A 22,264-nucleotide genomic window follows, 5' to 3' on the forward strand; every position below is an offset into this window, starting at 1 on the left:
AAGAAAAGATGGCACAGTGGCAGAAAGGAGGGCCCTGCCAAAAACTCCAATACTAGATTAAGATTCCAAAGGGAACCGGCCACCGTAGGGGGGGGGGGGGGGGGGCCGGCCGGAGGTGCTTCACCCCTTTCAGAAAACGGGCCACATTCGGATGAGCCAACAGGCGGGTTCTGTTCACCTCGCCTCAAACAGAAGACAGAGCCACTACTTGGACCTTCAAGGAGTTAAGTGTCAAACCTTTATTCAAGCCGTCCTGCAAAAATTCCAGAATTAGTGGGATTTTGACTGCCTGAGGGGAAACACCACGTTCCTCGCACCAGGCCTCAAATACTCTCCAGACCTGCACATACGCTAGGGAGGCAGAGAACTTCCACGCATGGAGTAAGGTGACAATTACTGCTGCCGAATATCCTCGCTTCATCAGGCGATCCCTCTCAAGGACCAGAAGGTAAGACAGATTCGTCTGAAGGTCCACCTGTACGAAGGCTCAAAGGCCTTGAATTCCACCCAAGAGAAGGAGGCCGGGTCCATGCCTAGTCCAGAAGATACTGGAGTAGGTGCCGCTAAATTTCCCTCTCCCGTAGATGACCCAGTCCCGGGGTCCAGGTTAAGGCTGTGGTTGACCCATCCTCTGAATGGGAGGAGCCGGGGAGGCCAACTCTCCCCGGGCTTCCTCACAGTGCTGACATAAGCAAGAATCCAGGTCAGACTGTGCAGCCCTAATATGACAGCGCAAAGAGAAAGGCACTTATGTTTCTTTGCTGCCGGAGCCATTGGCGATGGTAACTGCATGTTCAGATGATCGTGCTTACAATTTTATGCACACAGATTTTGGGCACCTACGTGGGCCGCGAGGCACATGCACAGCCCATGAGCCCGGCTTTACTTGAATTATGTGCCTAGTAAGCTGTGCATGTATGCACGCACACAGAGCCGACACGAAATGCATGTACCGAAGCTCCCTGGCGGGCAATACAGGCATAATAACGTGCGCAAGATGGCGCCACCACGTCCTACAACGCAGTATGCCGACCAAGCCTAAAGCAGAGCCTAGCCCACCAGGGGCCGTTCAACTCTCTCAGGAGCCCACTTCCCCTTACCCCAACAGGATCGGGAACAATGTCGGTACGGCATGCCAAGCAAGGAGACCAGAGGAAGTCTTACTGAAACCCCTCCAAGGTCTCTGAATCGGGAGGACTTTTTTTTTTCCCTTACTTACCTGGGCTCAGCGCTTACTGAGTACAGAACTGTCTCCAGCTGCAAGGCGAGAGGGCTTTGGCCTTCACCGCAACGCTAGACTTCCTGCATCTGCTGCCTTTCAGCTGCTTCAGCAAAGTCCATGCAGGGAACCAGCTACCTGACCAAGGCACGCCTTGGAGGGATCTCTTAAATCACCTCAGGAATTCTCAACTGGGGAGGGACCTTTAGGTACCACTGCAGGAGAGTGGGGCTCAATTTCTTCCAAAAGTTATAGCGATCCCCCACAGGAAAAGCATGTCCGCATCTGCTGGAGACAGAGAAATACTGAAGGGCTGGGATCACTGCAGGGTTATATATATACTGTGACGGTCAGCTTGCTCCATCTCCATCTGCTGGCAGGGGAGCATAAACCCATTGGTCCTGAGTCCATCTGGCTACCTGCTAGAAAAACTCATTTCAGGGATCATAAAGACATTTATTGGACCAATATGAAAGTGACAAGCCTGGCACTGCTCTTGGGACAGCTGCAGGATGGAGAGCATCACAGCAGATTTTTAGTATGCCCCTAGAAATAATATATATAAAAATGAGAGAGAGAGAGAGAGAGAGATAACCCTTATAATGCATATAAGCACTGAAGTGTTGGTTTAGAAAACACAGATTCCTATATATCCTATGCAGCTAGGCCAATTTACCATCAGAAAAATGTTTGCTATTTACACAATTTTGTAAATAATTCTTTTGTTTCCCTGTGCCACCTCCTGGGAAACAGTGGAAAATGTGACTGTTGCTTAGTTGGACATTCCCAAATTGTCACCATTATCTAAATTTCAAAGACGTATAAACTTCTTTCCTTGTTCTTGGAACAGTGCCAATTGTCACAGAACATTCGAGAACTAACTCAGGTATAGCAACTGAAGATGGGTTTAATCTGATGCTTGGGAAGAAATTCAGAACCGATTACAAACATTACATGGTGTACATACTCTGAACAATATCACAAGGGACGGTTTCTTTCAGACTGGAATGTACAGGTGCAGTTTTATTCATTTTTTTTATACACAATAAGATTTTAAAACGGGATGGGAGATATGCAGCCAGAAGTAAAATAACTATACTGTTTCTCTCAAAATAGTTATTTTTTATTTTAGTTGTAAAGAACGGTGTTCATCAATTTAGTCTTTTAAGTCTGCGGTTGATGATTACTCCATGACAGGAGATTAACAGGGTGGATTTAGTTTATTTGCTCAGGAAATGATCCAATTATCTTAAAACTAAACAATGATGTATGCACAGGGGCGGATTGGCCTATCGGGGGATCGGGCATCCCCCGGTGGGCCGGTCACTCTAGTCACATGGTCTGCCGAGCGCGGCCGTGACAGAGCCGCGCTCGGCAGACCATGTGGTATCTCCTGGGCCGGCCTGGGTGGCAAATCCTCATCGGGAATCCGCCGCTGTGTATGCACCCTCCACCTAGGTGGCCAATTTCATGTCCTGATCAACTTAACAGTATAATCACTTTCTAAAATCAAATGTGCTCTTTATAGCTGCAAAGTATGTCCTGTGGTGAGCTACCAGCAGGCAATGACCAGTAGACAGTAGCATGAGAATGGAGAGCTGCAGAGCAATGGGTATGGAGCAGGATATGAAAACTTATATGGGAAGAAATGGGAGTGAGAGATGGGCAGGGAGAAGGGAGCTGAGGGCACAAGCGAAGAATAAAGGAAATGGAAACGGGACATCCTGCTTCTTACCAGCTCCTGCGCTGTGTGGAGCTCTTTTCTGGCTAACAAAGGGGTTCAGCCAGCAGGAGATGTGGACGCGCTGGAAGCTCTGAAATACTGACTGCTACTGTTTAAGGTGCAATATATTTCTATATAATATATAGTAAAAAGGTACTTACTTCTTTTATTTTGAATTTTTGTTTCCAAAGTTTCATTTGCTTTCAAAGCCCATTGATTGTAGGACTCTGCCCGTAGCTTCAAAGCATTCATCATGGGATAAAGCTCCTCCAGTGTGTAGCGATACCTACAAATTGAACACAGTCACACACTTTAGCACTAGTCCACTTGTGTCTGAAAGAGGGAGTTAAATAAAGTTTGCTTTATTTAGGGATTCCATGTTTATAATTTTATTACGTTATAATGTTACCTACTTTCTCCCTTCCCAGTTCTCCCTTATTAGTTTGCCTTATGTTCTGTTCTATGTACTGCACAGTTTTCATTTTGTGTTATACTTCCGCACCTATTTCATGTAAACCGATGTGATGTCCTTCGAGCATCGGTATATAAATAAAGTGTATCCCAGAGTATGGAATACACACATCAGACTATTTACGTATAAAAACACCTCTCCTTGCCTTCTTCATCCAAAGATCTAGGTTCTTATTCTTTGTTCAAAACACTTACTGTGACAATCTGAAAGCATCAACATTTTTTTTTTTTGTGTGTAAATAATCTTTAACAGCAGCAAAGCAGCCAAACGTGCCCATACTCAGGCTAAAGAAACCAGTGCACAGAAACCAATACATATGAATACATTGTAAACTCCCCCCAGAAGATGGTCAATGTACATATGATAAAGTCCAAAAGATGGATCTGAGTTTCATGAGTGCATAACTATACGTAAATTCAAGTATGACAGAAGCTAATTCGTGGTACACCCTTCTGGAGAGTGCCCGAATGGGCGCAAACAAGTACATACTGCACATTTTCAAGCAGGAAAACTCTTAACAAGCATCAACATTTTTAAAGTGCTACAAGAAATACACATTGCAGTACAGACAAATATAAGAGCCAGTCCCTATTCCATGGAGCTTACGATCTAATCAAGACAAACCAGAGTCAATGAGAAGTATATTTACTCTAGAGAAATGGTTGCGAGTTCACTGCAGCCTCAATAAAAGTGAGTTAAAACAGCATGACACTGATTCAGTCTATTCCATGCATATGGCGCAATAAGGTGGAAAGCGCAGATAAGAGCAAACTGTCAGATGAACGGAGTTAATGAGGAAGAGTGTAGAGAGAGAAGACAGGTAATAAGGAATTGTAGACTAAATGCATTTCTAGGCGAGCAAGAGAAGTTTGAACTGTATGCAGAAGCGGACAGAATGCCAATACAGTGAGACTTGAGAAGTGTTGTCACATCATAGTCATAGCAATGTTGAAGGACAATAAGTTGGGCACATTCTGAATATACTGCAATGGAGAAAGCTGATTCAGTGAGAGGCATACAAAGAGCAAACTGCAGTAGTTAAAGCAGGAGGTAATAAGAGTGAAGGAGGGTTTTGGTAGCATGTTCAGAAAAGAAGGGACAGATTTTCGTAAAATTAGAGAGGAAGAAACATGTGTTAGCTGTGTTCTGATGATGCAGAGAAGAAAAGAAGCAAAGATAACCAAGGTTATTCATCTAGAGAATCAGGAGAGTAAGCACCACATCCACAGAGACAGAAAAAGGGGAGAAATTCTAACTTGGCCATGTTGCGTTTAAGATGGTTGGTGGGACATCCAGGTGGCAATGTCAGAAAGACAAATAAGCTGAGATTTAGGATTGGATTCTGAAATTTCTGGTGTAGAGAGATCTGGACGTCAGTTCAAAAGTAGTACTGAAAAACACTGGAGAGCACAGAGAAAGAAGGATAGTAAGAAAAGTAAAGAGGGCCCACCAACCAAATAGAATAGCCGTGGAGGAAACAGAGGATGCAATAAAAGTATGATGGGAGAGGTAAGAAAAAAAGATAAAGCAGTATCCTAAAATCAAACTGAGTACAGTGTGTCAAGGAGTATAAGATAATCCGGGACAAAAGCAGCAGATAGATTAAGAAGGAGGAGGATCAAGTAAAGGCCCTTGGGCCATGAAGCGGTCACTGGAGATCTTCACAAGAGCAGTTTCTAAGGAATGCAGACGGCAAAAGAGAGTGGGGCGGACACAAAATGGCTTGAGATGAAAAAGTCAGCAGTTTGGATGCAAAAGTGAGGAAGGAGATGGGACGATCATCATCAGGGCAGGCTGATCGCAGGAAGAGAGGACAAGGGATCGACTGAGGATGTGAATGGAGATAGAGGGACAAGGAGCAAGTTTGGAGGAAGACAGATAGGCCATTTTCTCCTCTGTGATTTCACAAAAAGGCTAAGGGTAGAGGAGTTGAATGAAGTGGGGATGGAGAATTCATGATTGATCTGGTCAGTCTTTTCATGGAAGAAATCAGAGGCAGTTTGAAGAGGGAGGCGAGTGTGGTAAAGAGACGGTGGGTGTTGAAGGCAAAGCGTTTGTCAGATGGACATAACGATCCAATGTCAGGAAATATTTCTTCACGGAGAGGGTGGTGGATGCCTGGAATGCCCTTCCGGAGGAGGTGGTGAGAACAAAAACAGTGAAAGAATTCAGAGGGGCATGGGATAAACACTGTGGATCCCTAAAGGCTGGAGGATGGAAATAAATAAAAAAGCTAAATCGGAGCGGCAGTTACTACCTTGGGAAGCTTGCTGGGCAGACTAGCTGGACCTTTTCTGCTGTCATTACTATGTTACTATGCTTGGTAAGTGAAACAGCAGTCCTGAGGAACCGCGCCTGAATTTTAAACGTACGTTGGCCTGCCTGTAATAGGTGTTCTCTGAAGATGTGGGAATCGCCAGTCACACCTTCCTTTCCTCAAGTTAGGCTTATTAATTTAGTAACAGAATTTTGTCAAGCTGTGGGGACCCAGAGGGATGTAAGAATGTCTTAGAAAGCTCCTAAAACATTTCAGCACTCTCACTGTGATTCAGGATTCACCTTACTTTCAGAAAATGTTAATTAACGAGTAAAGGGGCTCTTTTTATCCTTTTAAATCTCCAAGTACCACAGAATGTATCACTAACTCTTTTGGATTCCATTTTATTGACTGCATCCCAAGCAGTGGGGTTTTTTATTCACACACACACAGGTGTCTATTCTAGTCACTGTTATACGCCTTAATCCCTTGAGCAAATCTGACTCTCCCTAAGCATAACCAGATGTCATGCTTGGCAACTTGAGAGATGTCTTGCTTTTAAAATCTCTGAAGTTTCGGTGTTCAAAGGTTTTATTTTAATATTTGTTAGAATTCACAGTGAGTCTCCTAAACCCTCTTCCCATGACGTAATTCTGACAGAATATAAACTAGCTCAAAATATACAACAAGCTTCAGAAACAAAGCTAGCATTTCCATCAATGCACCAGAAGGGGCCTGTATTCTTGAAAACATGCAGAGAAAGCAAAGTTGATACCTGTGTCAGGTGTTCTCCATAGATAGCAAAGCAAACAAGATAAGTGATGATATCCAACAGTGCTAATTTGGTCTTCTCTTCTCTAGCCCAGATACTTCTGGATTTCATTCTGGCCATGTGCGGGACTACCCTTGCTAGCATCGCCACACAACCTCCCTCGGTCAATTTCCAAGCTTATAACAACTTCCCAAGGAGGGATTCTGTGACTGTTTTTTCTGCTGTCCACAGAGAACAATAGTCACAGATATGCAACTTTGCTTCCTCAGTGGATAAGCATCACATAATAGCCACACAAGATTAGGATTGTACTTGTAGATTTTTTTTTTTTTTTAAGTAACCCATGGCATTGTTGCAGGAACTTGAAAAGTCAACGCAAAATGTTACCGAGAACACATTGACCAAATTTACTATCCACCCATGATTCTTGCTCAACAATATTTTGCAAAACTGTATTGATGACCATGTTACAGCTTTGCACACATCTTACAGTGACGAAGAGGTGAGGTGAACTAATGTTGAGGTGACAGCTTGCAGCTGATGTGCTGCACAATTTTACTATGTTTAAACTCAAAACATGTAGCATATAATTGGTCAGCCATCTGGAGAGGGTTTGTTTCTGGTTTTCACCATGGGACATGAATAGCTGCATCAATTGCTTTACAGCTTTAGTTCTTTCTAAGCAGAATAAGATGGCTCTTCAGCAGTCGTGTATGCAAAGCCTGTTCCTCACACGATGGGTGCGATTTTGGGAAAAACATTGGCAGTGCTATTGTTTGGTTTAGGTGAAAGGGAGAAACAACCTTTGCCAAGAATTTAGTATGCATATCCTCATGGGATTCTTAATCTGTGTATATGGGGAATAAGTTACTAGGCCTGCAGTTCACAGATTCTTCTGGCTGAAGAAATGGTGACTAGGAGGAGAGTTTTCCCACGATAGATACTTCAAGTCTGATGAAGCCATAAGTTTATAATGAGGTAGCATTAATTGTTTGAGCACTAAGTTGAGATCCCATTGCATGGAGGAGGTTTTAGCAGGGGCTCCATATTATAAAGGCCTTTCATGAATTTCATCATTGTGGGAAACTGGATGCCCCATCTTGGCGATGATACATTGTGATGGCACTCAAATGGACTCTTACAGAATTATATTTTAGACTAGATTTCACAAGATTTAAACATTTTTACATACACACAAACTTTGAGGAACATTATTTAGAGATTTATTTAGAGATGTTTATATACCGCGGCACGTACAGCACATCGCCTCGGTTTACAGCAAACAATAATTCAGCAACAGGCTTTACAGTGGGATATTAAATGGAGCAATACATGCAGAATGCTTAACAATCAACTTAGCAACTAGAACCATTTCAACATGATAATACAAAAGTAAAAAAACAAAACCAAAATACAAAAAACCTGCAGATGCATTCTACACATAAGATGCTTCATTTAGAACCTGTATTACCAAAGGCTTGGGCAAACAAAATATAGCAAACAGTCCAGTAATGACAACACTTTACATTGGAAAAGATCTTTATTTCTTCCAGCACCAGTTGGTAAATCTCTTCCATTTGTAATTATAGGACTGCCGTGTGGACGGTCGCCTTGCTGCTAGTAGGAAGGTTAAGAGGGTTAATTAATGTATTTTCAACATTCATATTATTAGCACAAGCGAGCAAAGATCGGTATGGAGAGCTGTCACTCCATATTGAATTAGGAGATTTGGAATTAGCAGCAATTTGATTGGATGTGATATTGCTAGCCTGGGAAGTTTAAGATCAACTCTGGTATGGGCAACATGGTGCCATGAAGATCATTCCCCTCTCTCTCAACTTTAGTATAGTTTTTGAATTAGTTGCATTGGTGGGAAAACATAACAGACCTATGTCTGTTGGTCTCTTGGAGAAGTTCTGTAATTTGTGGTGAAAGAGGAAGCAAGTAGATCTATGGTCAGAGCCCCCCAAAGATGGAAGAAGCCTTGCAGAACCTCATTGTTGATTGCCCACTCATTCGGCTGAAGTTGACAGCTTAACTTGTCTGCTAGGAGATTACACTTTCCTGGAAGATTGATGACCGAGATTTGCATGTTCATGTTTACAGCCTGGTTCCAAATCAGAATGGCTTTCTGGCATAGGAGCCTGTGCCTCCTTGCTTGTTTATGTAAAACATTACAACTTGGTTGTGTTTGAATTTGGACTGCTCTATTTTTCAAATTGTTCTTGAAAACTTGGAGGCCATTGAAACTTGCTTTCATTTCCAAAACATTGATATGCAGGGATGGTTCTGGTTTTGTCCATACATCCTGTGTATACAACGCCCCAATATGAGCTTCCCCCCATCCATGGTTGGAAGCATCAGTTGTCAAGATAGTCTGTACCTGCAATAGATGTATTGGCTTTTCTCTTTTGAGATTTTCCAACTTTTACTACCATCTGAACCAGTGAAGCAGGGTGGGAGTGAGCAGTATTTGCGTTTGCTGGTCCCAATGGTTTTTCAGGTGCCATTGGGCCTGCCTCATGTTGAGCTTTGCTAGAAGTAACCTGCACCCTGGAAGCCATGTGACCCAGGATTTTCATGCACTTGCGAGCTGTTATGGTCTGAACTGAAAAGGAGTTTAGGAGCTTTACTCTTCTTGATGTCAGGAATGCTTTGCCTGCTTCCATGTCCAGTTTGGTGCCTATGAATTCTACACACTGTGCTGTACCAGTGACAATTTTTGGAAGTTTATCATGAAACAGAGACTGCATGAAAGAAATGTGTTTTATGTCTTTCAGAGTTGTGTCAATCATTAGTATATCCCATCTTAATTGTGCAGCCCCTGCTGAGAGGCAGAGACTTTGTGCTGCTGCTAGACCAAAGGATAGAACTCTATACTGTTAATGTTCATTTTGCAGGGTGAATCTTTGGTATTGCCTGTGTTTCTTGTTAGTGAGAATATGAACATTAGCATCCTTTAGCTCTAAGGATGTTAGCTAGTCATACTGCTGGAGCAGTGGTAAGACTCTTAGTACAGGGCTTCAGGCAACAGCAGCAGTATTAGTACTGGAAATCAGCTGGGACCTTTGAGCCAGCACACACTCATAGGCCCTTTGGTGGCCCTACCCTTGCATGAGTTTCTGTGGTAACAGGAAGCCCTACATGAGGCGAGGTCAGGACCACTGCAGGGTCTGTGAGCTTGCACTGGCTCACAAGCCTGGCGCTGCTGCCACTTACAAATCACAGTGAAGGCCAGCACAACCAGGTGAGCATACCATGCCATGTGCACGGAGTGGCATACCCGGGAGGCAGCATACATGGAAGTGAGCAGATTCATGGCAGCCTCATCCTCCCCAAGTCCCGTGTGGGCAATGTACCGAAGAGCAGAGCTTGAGATAGTTGTTAGAAGCGCAGAGTTACGGTGGAAAAAAATGCCTTGGAGAGCATGCCCCTCTCCATACGTCTGCCACCATAGCCAGCACTTTTTTTTTTTTTTTTTTAAGATTAGATTTCCCTGAGCATCTCCAAAGCCATGGCTGCTGCATCCAGCAGAAGTGCGCAGAGCAGCATCGCAGAACACCTCTGAGCAGCTTGCTTTGATCTAGCCAGTTCCTGCTCTGTATCACTGGCACCGGTAGCCAAGAGCGGAAGGAGCTGTATCAGCAGGGTAGGCAGAATTCCCTTTAGGCCTATTTAAGCCGGTTTGGGGGGGTGGGAGGAGCACTTGACCTGCAGAGGAACAAAAAAACAGGAGCAGCTGCTGAACTTTTGAGCGAGGCAGGGAGCCCTGTAAAAAGAGAAACGGAAGCAGTGTGATATGTGCGTGTGTGGTGAGAATGGGAGCCTGCCAGGGTTGTGTGTGTGTTTTGTGTGAATGGGAGCCTAAGTTGTGTGCCATCTTCATTAATTCATGACAAGCTCAAGGTGACAGGATATCACATTTTTTCAGTTATGGAGAGTGGGATTTTTTTCTATTCTTATTAGTTTTAATTATTGGGTATTTGATGTATTATTTTGACATTTTTATTGCTGTTTAGAAAAAATTATAAACTTTATATGCATTCTTAATTATTGGTTATTCTATTCATCAGCTCTATGGCAATATTCTTTTTGTTAGTATGATTTGTTATGCTTGAATTATATTTCTTGATTTTATTGTTTGATGATTTATGAGGAATGTGTTTTTCACTTATTGCATTGCATAAATGGTCTGGCTTGGTGCAGTTTCCAGTTTGGTTTCTATCCATTTCTATTTATTCTTTATGGGCTCTTTAATCTGTATTTGCAGAAGGTCTATCTGTGACCGAGGTGGCATGTTCTGCTAGCATGTAGTTTCTTTGTAGGGATTTATAAAGCTTGGTTTGTTCTGCATTCCTAATGGGAGGGGTTTAAGGACCTGGTGCAATATCTGCAGTGCTGCTTTATCATAGATAGGGTTATTCTTGTTTGAGTGCTGACAGTTAGTACCTTTCTGATACCGGAAGTTTATTATTTCTTAATGTCATTCAGTTTACGCTAGGCTTTCTGAGGACCAAACCCGCACCTACACGCATTACATTAGGCATAATGCCTATGGGTTCCAAATGTATTTTTTGCAGGGTTCTCCACAATACATGCTGCAGGACCCAGCTGGTGTCATTTTTTATGTACTGGTAGGTTGGGCAGGAGCACCTGGGGATCACTTCTGCACAATTTAGGGCCTGTGGATGGGGTAAGTTAGGTTAGGGGGGTGTCAGTTTTGAAAGTTTGGATTGTCAGAAGGCACAGCACTTTTTTCCACAGGGAAAGGGGGTATGAGAGTTCACAAGACTGAGTTTCTATTGTGTGTTGGCTATTGGGAAAACAAAAATTCTATATAAAAAAAAAACAAAGAACGGGGTGGGAGGCAGCACCATAATTGTTCACACAGGGCAGCAAAAATGCTAGCACTGGCCCTGATCACAGTTGGGTTTGGGACCACCCATAAGGGGAAAGGTGGGCTTAATGTGCACAGGGAGATTGCCATTGCTCCTCGCTCTTCACCCACCACTGAAACCACCTAAGAGAAAAATATTGCTCCCGTCAGCTACCTGCCCCTCTTGTCCCACCAGTTGTCATCCATGTTTGGCCCAGAGTCAAAAGGAAAACGTTGCTGCTGACCCTGACTGGGGGTGCTTAGAAGTGAGGCATAAGATGCAGGAGGGGTTGTGCAGGGTGAGGGGATAAGAGAAGGGTTGGAAGAGAGGAGGTGAGGCTGGAAAATGAGAGAGGATCAATTGGGGGTTATAAAGGTGAGAGGGAAGGAATAACTGATGATCAATTGAGGATTATAGAAATGGCTGGGACGATATGAAAAGGGCTGGATGGAATGAGAGAAGGGATGGAGCTGGGAGGTCAGGGGTTGAGAGAGGAGGTCCCCTAGAGGGGATAGACATTGAGAAAAGGATCAGCTGGAGAGAACGGAGGTTGAGAGTGGAGTGATCGGAGGGGGACCAAACTCCTAATTTATTTTTGTTGTCCTCTAGGATCATATGAATTTTCAAGTGCTAAAATGGGGGTCACACTGGCTAAAAGTTTGGGAAGCCCTGGTACAGCATGTTCATTTTGAATTGCTCACTTTTTATCATGTATTCAGATCCCCGAGAACTAAAATGGAGTGGAGATGTCCTGATTTTTTTTTTTTTTTTGGAATCAGGAAATATCTGATTGACTGGCACTGGTTGGATTCCTCTGGAATACAAGAGTGTGTTTATTTCCTGCAACAATACCAGTATCTGACTTTTCAAATGCTGTTGGAAATGAGGGGGTAACATCTGAAAATTCATTAGATAACCATGTGGGATTATTTTTAAAATCCACTTGTCCAGGGTAATGGAGATTCCATTGTTGAGCAAAGACCCACAACCTTCTCCCCACGAAGATCAGGTCATGGGTTTCTTTGGCAGGTGATTTGAGCGTCAAAACTCTGTAGCCGCTGGGTTTGTCTCTGCTCTTAAACATGAGCCCATGGTCTAGCTTGCTGCTACTGTAATGTCTAACTCATTGTCTGCAGTTGATGTAAGGGTTGTATTGTCAGCGTCATGAGAAATAGTATGATTCTCAGTGAGGATTCTGTCAATATCTCCCTTGGAGCGGAAGCATCTGGGAAGCCAGCAATAGTTGGAAGGCTGTACTCTGATTTTTTTTTTTTTTTAAAGGACTATAGTTTCATTAACTTCTCTCCAAATAGCTTATCACCATCACATGGGGGATCTGCTTTGTCATGGACTGTCTCGAAGCCAGGTTAGTCTATGTCACTATACCTATCGCTGCTACTCTGGAGGAGGTATCAAAAAAATCACAGATGGAACATATTTATTTATTTGTTTTTATATACCGGTGTTCGATTTACATATCACATCTGTTTACATATAACTTAATGATGCAGGAAGTCAAGCATTTCCTTTTGTTAGGTACAGGGAACGATTAGAAACAGTAACGTGAAGGAATAACAGTAACGAATAAAAACAGTAATAATAATAGTATAAACAATAAATAGAGTTTGATATAGGGTGTATCTATTAGAAAAATGCAACAGTAATATGTTACACAGATCGTGACAGAGTGGAAATTATGTAGGTTCGTTCGTGTTTGTTGTTGGGAAGGCTTTGCGGAATAGCCATGTTTTAAGATTCTTCTTGAACGATTGGGTGGATGGATCTGTTCTTAGTTCTGTGGGGAGTTTGTTCCATAGGGAGGGACCGGCAATTGATAGTGTTTGTTCCCTTGTTGATATCCATTGGGTAGCTTTTGGGGATGGTGTTTGTAGAATGCCAGAGTTTGAGGAGCGGAGATTCCGTGTGGGAGTGTGGAGGTGAAGGGGGGGTGGGTCAGCCAGTTGGTTTTGTCATTGTGGAGAATTTTTTGAATGATGGTTAGAGTCTTGAACTGTATTCTTTGAGGGGTGGGTAGCCAGTGTAAGTCTTTGAGGATGGGTGTGATGTGGTCTGATCTTCTGCTGTTTGTGAGAGCTCTGGCCGCGGCATTTTGGAGTAGTTGGATAGGTTTAAGGTTGGAGGCTGGGAGACCTAGTAGTAGAGTATTGCAGTAGTCGAGTTTCGAGAATAGAAGAGCCTGTAGAACTGTTCAAAAGTCTTGTGGGTATAGAAGTGGCTTGAGTTTTCTTAGGATTTGGAGTTTGTGGAATCTGTCTTTTAGCAAGTTGTTGATGTGTTTCTTGAAGTTTAATTGGTTGTCTAGCACGATGCCAAGGTTCATTACAGTGGAGAGTGTTTGGTTTGTAAGTAAGTGTGTGGAGGGGTTGGTGAAGAGGGGTGGGGAGGATTTGTTGGATATGTGTAGGATTTCTGTTTTGGTGTGATTGAGAGTGAGGGATAGTTGTGAGAGTAGGTGTTATATTGAAGTTAGGTGAGAGCTCCATAGCTCTAGTGTGTGTTCAATGGAGTCTTTGATTGGGAGTAAGATTTTCACATCGTTGGTATATATATAGTGCAGCAGTCCTGTTTCGTTTAGGAGTTTGCACAGTGGGATCATGTAAATGTTGAACAATGTGGAGGATAGGGATGAGCCTTGTGGTACTCCGTGGGGGTGGGGGAGGGGAATTTGCTTGGATTCAGTGTCGCTGAAACTGACCTTGTTGCAAAGGTAGGATTTAAACCAGCTGAGCATTGTGCCTTATAGTCCGATTTCTTTTAGTCTGTGTATTAACGTTTTGTGATTGACGGTATCAAATGCCGCATTAAATGATGGGTAGAATCCTCTGTATTTTTCATTACCCCCTGAACTGTTTCAGTTCTTCTGGCAGAACCTTTGCAATGTCCTTGAGCTGCTGAAGGTTGTTAGAGATACTGAATCTTTTTTTTCCATTTAAATTTTATTAAACAATTTCAGCACATGGTACAAATAAATCATCATAATAAAGAGAGAAACCATATGCATGTACATGTTATTTTCCTAATAAACCCCACTCACCCACCCCCTCTTAGAGACATCATTCAAAGGCATGTGCGAACACCAGAATCTAAAGCAAATCTCACAAATGCCATTTAGTAATGCAGTATAAAGGAAATAAACACCATGTAAATCTAATATAGGAAAAAGGGAAAACTCCAAGCAAAGATGCCTGAAAGATACCATAATTACCAAAGTCACATGAAAAAGAATGGTTGGTCGATGAAAACGAGAAAGGGGATTCATCTACTTACTCTCTCTCTATGAACTCTTAACCAGTTAATATAAGGCTTCCAGATCTTTCCAAATCTGGTCAAAGAACCAGACCTAACCACAGTTAATTTTCCCATAACGAACACCTTAAAGTCTTCTCTGTACAGATTAAACAGGGAATCTCTGACAAACACCACTTATAAGCAAGCTCCATTTATAAACTAGTAACATGAGAGGTCTTTAACGAGTAGATGTGAATTGGTTATTTACACTTTCAGATAATAGGACTAGGGGGGCATTCCATGAAGTTAGCAAGTAACACATTTAAGACTAATCAGAGAAAATTCTTTTTCACTCAATGCACAATTAAGCTCTGGAATTTGTGGCCAGAGGATGTTGTTAGTGCAGTTAGTGTAGCTGGGTTCAAAAAAGGTTTAGATAAGTTCTTGGGGGAGAAGTCCATTAACTGCTATTAATCAAGTTGACTTAGGGAATGGCCTCTGCTATTACAGGCATCAGTAGCATGGGATCTTCTTGGTGTTTGGGTACTTGCCAGGTTCTTGTGGCCTGGTTTGGCCTCTGTTGGAAACAGGATGCTGGGCTTGATGGACCCTTGGTCTGACCCAGCATGGCAATTTATGTTCTTATGTTCTTAACACGTGTGTCAAGTTTATACTCCATATGTCAGTGAGCAACTGAGTTGGAATCCCCAGCAAAAATAATTTTGGGTTCCATACCACAGAGCTCCCCGTGACTTAAAAAATATATCATCCCATAATTTCTGCACTTCAGAGCACTCCCACTACAAACGAAAGAACTAGCCCTTATCCCGACAACCCCACTAGCACTCCCTTCTTGACTGCTGGAAGCATTCTATGCAACTTGACTGGAGTCAGGTACCTCCTAAAAAGGATTTTATACCCAGTTTCCATTAATGCAGCAGAAATAAAATATGTTTTCACAGCTAAAAAGCACGGATCCCAACCTTTTTCTTCTAATGGCTCCCCCATGTCTCGTTTCCATGCTTTAATGTGAGCTGGTTAACTTTTCGAATCTGTATTTAAATGGGTTTTCTAAATTTGTCAGCATGGTCACAGAAACCTTCAAACAGCATTTTCCTTTCTTAAGGTCACTAACAACCTCTCTCTGGTTCGCAAAATGAAATAACTGAACTAAAGCAAACTTATCCTTGCTTTCCAGGGAGTATTTTTCCTGAATGTCTTTGGGAGACATTACATCAAATCCCCCTAAAATCTACTCCAATCTAGTTATCCCTAAAGTTGACCAACGAGAGCAGGTGGTCTTCATATTGCCTGGTGGGAATTTTTAGAAATAGAAAAGAACAATAACAGGTCTCCATTTTCTCCAGATCTCTAAAGTTATACGAGAATAGATGGATAGATCATGCATCTGAACTGATCCACTCTTCTAAACTCTCATGTCAAGGGTGTATTTCCCTGCCCAACTACGTTCTATTTCCACCCAAGGTTTAATCCCCCTTACTCTATGCCAATCAATGAGTGCCCGTAACTGGGAAGCTGCAAAGCACCATTCCAGATTGGGAACACCCAATCCCCCACTTAGATAACTTCACCATCCCTGAGGCCTACGCTTCCAATTCTCCCCTTCCATCCCAAGTTTATTTTCCTTGTTTTTTGTAACTTTCCCTCTCCCTTTTTCTGATTCACTGTATTTAAAGTTCAAGGTTCTTATTGAAAATATTGTTTTTTACGTTACGTTATGCTTTACACTCCTTGTTATTTGTAAACCGGGTTGATGTGATGCCTATCATGAAACTCGGTATAACAAAAACAATAAATAAATAAATAAATAAATAAAGCTAAAATAAATTTCTGACACAACGTCAACAAGTGATCAGGCACTGGGATTGGAAGGGTCTGGAAAAAAACCCAAAATCTAGATAACATTTATTTTTACAGAAGAAATCCGATGTAGCCATGAAATGTCCAATTGATCCCACTTATCCATTTCACTAAAGATATTCTTAACCAGATTATAATTTAAATTAAATAACTGATCTCCTAGACAAATACTCACCCCAAGATATTTAATCCATTCTTTGGCAATACTAAATGGGAAACATGGCCGCAAGCTGCAAATACACTCTGAGGTGGCAGATATATTCAGAATCTGACTTATCATTCACTTAAACCCAGAAATCAACCCAAATCCCCACATTTCCCCTAATACCAACCCCAGTGATTCCTCAGGTGATTCCAACGTAAAGAAAATATTGTCAGCGAAAAGTCATCCTATAATTTCCGCTCAAGTTTTATTCCTCTAATTTTCCCTTCTTTACATATTCTTTTCTCAAACAGTTCCAATGATAAAGTGAAAAGCAGGGTTGAAAGCAGGTAACCCTGATGAGTTCCTCGTCTAACTTCAAAATTGTCAGTTTAACTCCAATTCATCTTGATACAAGCTAGTGGATTTAAATTCAATGTCTGTATCCATGTTATAAATTTAGACCCAACTAAAATTTATCTAAAAGTCAGAACAAATAAGACCAATTAACACAGTCAAAGGCCTTTTTGACATCTACCACCAATAAAACTGCTGGTGTCCCCTTTTTTCTCGCCCACATCAAATTAAGAACTCTGCGAACATTGTCGGAGGCTAGCCTTCCTGGTACAAACCCTGACTGGTCCTCATGAATTAGGAAAGGAGCAACTAACTCAATTTGTTTGCTAGTACTTTAGCCAGTATCTTTAAATCTATATCTATAAGATATAGGACATTAGGACCCACAAAGCATGGTATTCCTACCTGACTTTGCTAAAATTGTAATGCCTGCAACATTCCCATTAGTGGAGAGTTCCTCCTTCCTACACAAAGAATTAAACATTGCAACCATAGAACCCACCAGGACCATCTTAAACATTTTATAGAATTTGGCCATGAAGCCGTCTAGCCTGGGAGACTTACCCACCTTCAAATCTGTGATTACTTACAATATTTCCTCCGCCCTAATATCATTAAGAAAACCTCTACATTCCTCCTTTAGGACCAGTATGGAAATATCCTTAAGATACGCTTCCATCCCTGCCTCATCCATTTCACCCTCAGAGTATAACTCCTCAAAATTTAGTAAAAACGCAGGCCAATATTTTTAGTGTCTAATAAAAGTTTCCCGTCTGTCTTTAATTTTGGTAATATGATTCTTAGTTGCTCTCTCCTTTAACCTCCTGGCCAGAAGATGTCCTAGTTTATTTCCAAATTCAAAGTCTACTTATTTGGTTAAATCTAATTGATGGGCCATCTGGTCAAGCACCAAGGACCATAATTCCAGTCTCACCTATTCCCACTTGGAAATTTTTTTAAGCAATTCCAGTCGAGTTCTCTCTTTTTCTCGTTTAATGAAAGTGGCTCTGGAGATCAGTTTACCCCTAACCATGGCCTTCATACATTTCCATAAATGTAACTGGATCACAATCCCCAGGCTCTTGGCCCCAGAATCTTTCCCTAATCTGTCTCCAGTTGATCTTTATATATTGCATCAGAGTAAGTTATTTATTTATTTAATTTTATACACTGTCACTATGGGGACCATCGTAACTGTTCACAACAAGAATAAAACATCATATCATTTAGGCACCAGAATTTCCTGCCCTCACCAGCCTGGGAAAAACCAAATGAAATCCAAATAGGGGTATAGTCCAACCATGTTAATCTACCTATATGCTCCGTCCACTGACCTATCAACCAACGTTTTATAAATTAAAAAATAATCCAGTCTAGAATAAGACAAGTGAGCTTTAGAGAAAAAAGTGTAATTATGAAGTGTCAAATTTTTTGGATGCCAGATATCAATTAATCCCCTATCCAACATCAGATGTTTAAGGACTTTGGGGGGATACACGAGATCCTGCTGACTTTTGGAATTCTCTAAAAATGAGCAGAGAGTGAGATTAAAATCTCCAATGATTAAGTGACCCTCAGCCCAATCAGACATATAACAGAGATTTTATTCCAAAAAGAACCTTGCCTTGTGTTGGGAGCATAAATGTTTACCATAGTAAAAGTATTATGCAATACTAACTTTATTGCAATAAATCTCTCCTCAGTATCTTTCAAGGTAGCCTTAAAATCCACCGCTAAATGTTTTGAGAAAAAAATACCCACCCCACAATATTTATGGCGTATTGATGCAGAAGCTAAGAACTGTTTAGGGAACTGCTGAGATTTAAGTAACCCCTCATTGCATCATCTAAGGTGTGTCTCCTGGCAGAAAATCATAGAAGCTTTTAATGTTCCATTTCTCGAAACAATAAGCACCTCTTGCCTGGAGAATTCAGCCCCTTTGTATTAAGTGAAACAATCTTTAATGTTCCCATTTCAAAAAACTAGTCTGCTCCTCAACTTTGCACTGAGAAACATTAATGCCCCTCTTCTCCCATCCGAATCTCCAAATGAACTCACCCTGTAACCAAATGATCTTCACTAGAATCTTGTTACTATTCCACCCCCCACCCTAATACACACCACCATCCCCTGTAGTGGCCAGTCTCCTCTATAAAGAAATGACTGCATCTGGGTCAAATAGCCCAACCAACCCCCACCCCCCCCCCCCCCGATCATCAAATCAAAATAAAGATTTCTAATCAGAATCCTGCTTATATCAGCATCCCCAGTTATATGTCCCCAACAGCAGCTTCTAACATATAGAAAGAAATGTCAGCGAAAGCCATATGGCAAGCCAATGGTCAAAGATACCATACATATAAAAGATAAAGTCATTCAAGCTGGATTATCCTGTGTTAGAGAAGGTCGTGCAGTTGGTCCACTTGGTTGATGCTTCAGCCTCTTTCCTCCATTTGCCACTCTCTACCATCTGGAAGGTGTCGTACCAACTCAGACGGGTCTGGAGTCATGCAAATTAGAAGTTGCTTTGGAAATGTCCATTCCAGCAGCCCTCAGGATTTCAACTGCTTCGGGCACTGTGGTGACCTTAGAGGTTACTCCCTCTGTAGTAAAGTTGAGCACAAATGGGAACAGCCAGCAATAGCACAAATTATGATTGCGCAACTCTGATAAAATTCCCTTAAAAAGTCTCCTTTTACGTATGGTAATAGATGAAAGGTCCTGGAAAACCTCTACTTTATGCCCCTCTCCAAGTGATGGGTCCATGTTGTTGTGCTGCCAGCATCACCTTTTTCTTTATAGGAAATTCATGAAAGCAGAGCCCGATAAGCCCTTTCCAGATACACCTTAGGTATAACAGCCACTTGATCTTCTGAACCCAGCAGTAAGATAAATGCTGTCAACCCAGCGGCGGACTCATGATGTCTGACCGGCCCGGGTATTCGCCGCCCAGGCCATGTCACGTGGTCTGCCAAGGGCAGCTCTGTCACGGTCGCGCACGGCACACCACATGACTGGAGCGATTGGCCCATCGGGGGATGCCCGATCCCCCGATGGGCCAATCCGCCCCTTTGTCAACCACTTGAAAGCAGTCTCCAAATTCCAGGCTTTCTGCCACAGGGGCCACATACAGAGCTGTGGTGTTCCAGGTCTAGGCAGATACACCAGTCATGCTGATCCACTATTGCCATTTTGTGCATGCCTTGAAGTGGCTTTTTTCCCTTTTTTCAATGGTTGAGATGTCTGCGATGTCATTTTTTTTATCCGTATTTAAGCAATGTAGCAGAAGCTGTTGAATTTACGGTTTCGCTTTTGACATAGACAAGAGAGAAGGCTGACCATTCGCGAAAGAGATGAAGACTGAGGGAGATCACGCTACAATACTAGCAAGAAGTCCTGCACATGCCCAGAACAAAATCCAGAGGTGTGTGGGCTAGGGGAGGAAAAAAGACTGAATCGGCGCCAGACGACATCACCCATCTTGTGCAGCTGTGATGCTTGTCCTCTGATAAAGGCATTATCACCAGAATATGCAATCTCATTGTACAGTAGAAATACCATCAGGGCTGGTGCAAGGGTTATTAGGTGCCCTAGGGAAACCCCTGGTTTATCGCTCTCCACTCCCTCCCTTCCCAGACTTATCTATTAGCAGCAGCTCCAGCACAGTGCTTCCTTCTTTTGTGACACTGACCCCAGGCTAACTCTCCTCCTCCAGCAGCTGGTGGGATTTTGCTGCCCCCACCCCCCCAGATTTGGTGCTGTAAATGACCTACTTCTCCTACTAGGAGCACCAGCCCTGAATGCCAATCATGACCCCACAGTATATAGTGGTCTTTTATACTTACCCTAGTATGTACTCAGAGGGTGGACAGGAGCAAAGATCCTCCACGTGGTATAAACACACCAGAGCTCCAGGGGTGCAAGGACAATACACGCCAGATATAAAGCAAGTGGTCTTACATTTGACACACTGACGTTCATCATCTGGAAACTGCTCAAAATTCATTCTTTCCGTCTCAATCACTCCCTGCAAGAGAAAGCATTTGTAAATCATGTTGTCAGCACTGAGAATCTGAACTGGCCTGCATGCTTTACCTTTTTCTCCCACAGGCAATAAACACAGGTTCCAAGGAGCTTTCATCCTGATGTGCTTTTTGGTCTATCACATCATTACCCCTTGGTATCAATGAGAGCAGAACATTTCAGAGGGCAGTTACATAGCACTGCAGCAATATGGGTGCTCTCATTTAAACAAGCTAGTATAATCATCTACAGGATACACTTCCACAACCACTGCTCCAATTTTGATAAAGCAGAGTTGTTTCCCTGTAAAGGATGCACTCCTAGGACAGCAAGATGTTAGTCCTCGCACATGGGTGACAATAGATGGAGCCCTGTCACGGAAAACATAAGTCAAAGTTTCTAGAACTTTGACTTGGCACACTGAGCATGCCCAGCATATTCTATTCCACGTGTCCACACGGGGTCCCTCTCCAGACTTGTAACATAGAATTATGATTACAATAATAGACAGGATAAAATCCAACTTTGCAGGGTGGCGAGCAGGTTTCGTGAGGACTAACATCCTATCATCTTTAGAGAACACCTGTTACAGGTAATCAACTCTGCTTTCTCCAAGGACAAGCAGGATTACAGACCTCACACATGGGTGAATCCCCAACTACGGGCTGCTCCCAACACAAAAGGGGACCAGACATCCAACTAGGTGCCAATGGACACAACCACAACGGTGCTGTTGGTAACACCGAGTGGGGAGACAGCCTGAACCCAAACAATGGGCCCTAGGTGAGGAGAATTGGTTCTACACCTCAGACTCTGAAGGACATACTGGCCGAACCTACTGTCATGTTGGCCATCCCTATCCAGACAATAGTGAATGTGTGGAAAGAACTCCACATCGCAGCCTTGCAGATCTTCTCCATGGGAACTGCTTGCAGTGGGCCACCAATGCTACCATGGACCTGACAGAATGAGCCTTAACCTGTCCCCCAAGATGCAGTCCCGCCTGGGCATAACATAAGGAGATAATATCCATTTGGCTAGCAGATTGTATCTGTTTGGCAATGGCAACACCCAACCTATTCCAATCAAAAGAAATAAAAAGTTGTGTGGACAGTTGATGGGCTTCTGTCCGCTCCAGATAGAAGGCTAAGGCTCGCTTGCAGTCCAAACTGTGCAGAGCTCATTCGCCTTGGTGCAAACGGGGCCTGGGAAAGAATGTTGGCAGGACAATGGACTGATTAAGATGGAAGTCCATCACTACCTTAGGCAGGAACTCAGGGTGCGCATGCAAG

General features: G+C 42.7%; 1 protein-coding gene across 6 annotated transcripts in view; it reads right to left on the reverse strand.

The window, feature by feature from the left end:
- Positions 1–22,264, reverse strand: part of KDM5B (lysine demethylase 5B) — a 164,030-nt gene that overhangs the window by 50,195 nt on the left and 91,571 nt on the right. For all 6 annotated transcript variants that reach the window (XM_029573272.1, XM_029573270.1, XM_029573271.1 and 3 more), the window contains exons 16-17: positions 20,795–20,976; positions 3,104–3,228 (exon numbers count right to left, since the gene is read on the reverse strand). In XM_029573272.1, coding sequence (XP_029429132.1) covers positions 3,104–3,228; positions 20,795–20,976 — 307 coding nt within the window. The remainder of the gene's footprint in view (positions 1–3,103; positions 3,229–20,794; positions 20,977–22,264) is intronic.

Source organism: Rhinatrema bivittatum, chromosome 12 (assembly GCF_901001135.1).
Source record: "Rhinatrema bivittatum chromosome 12, aRhiBiv1.1, whole genome shotgun sequence".
Taxonomy (NCBI): Eukaryota; Metazoa; Chordata; class Amphibia; order Gymnophiona; family Rhinatrematidae; genus Rhinatrema; species Rhinatrema bivittatum.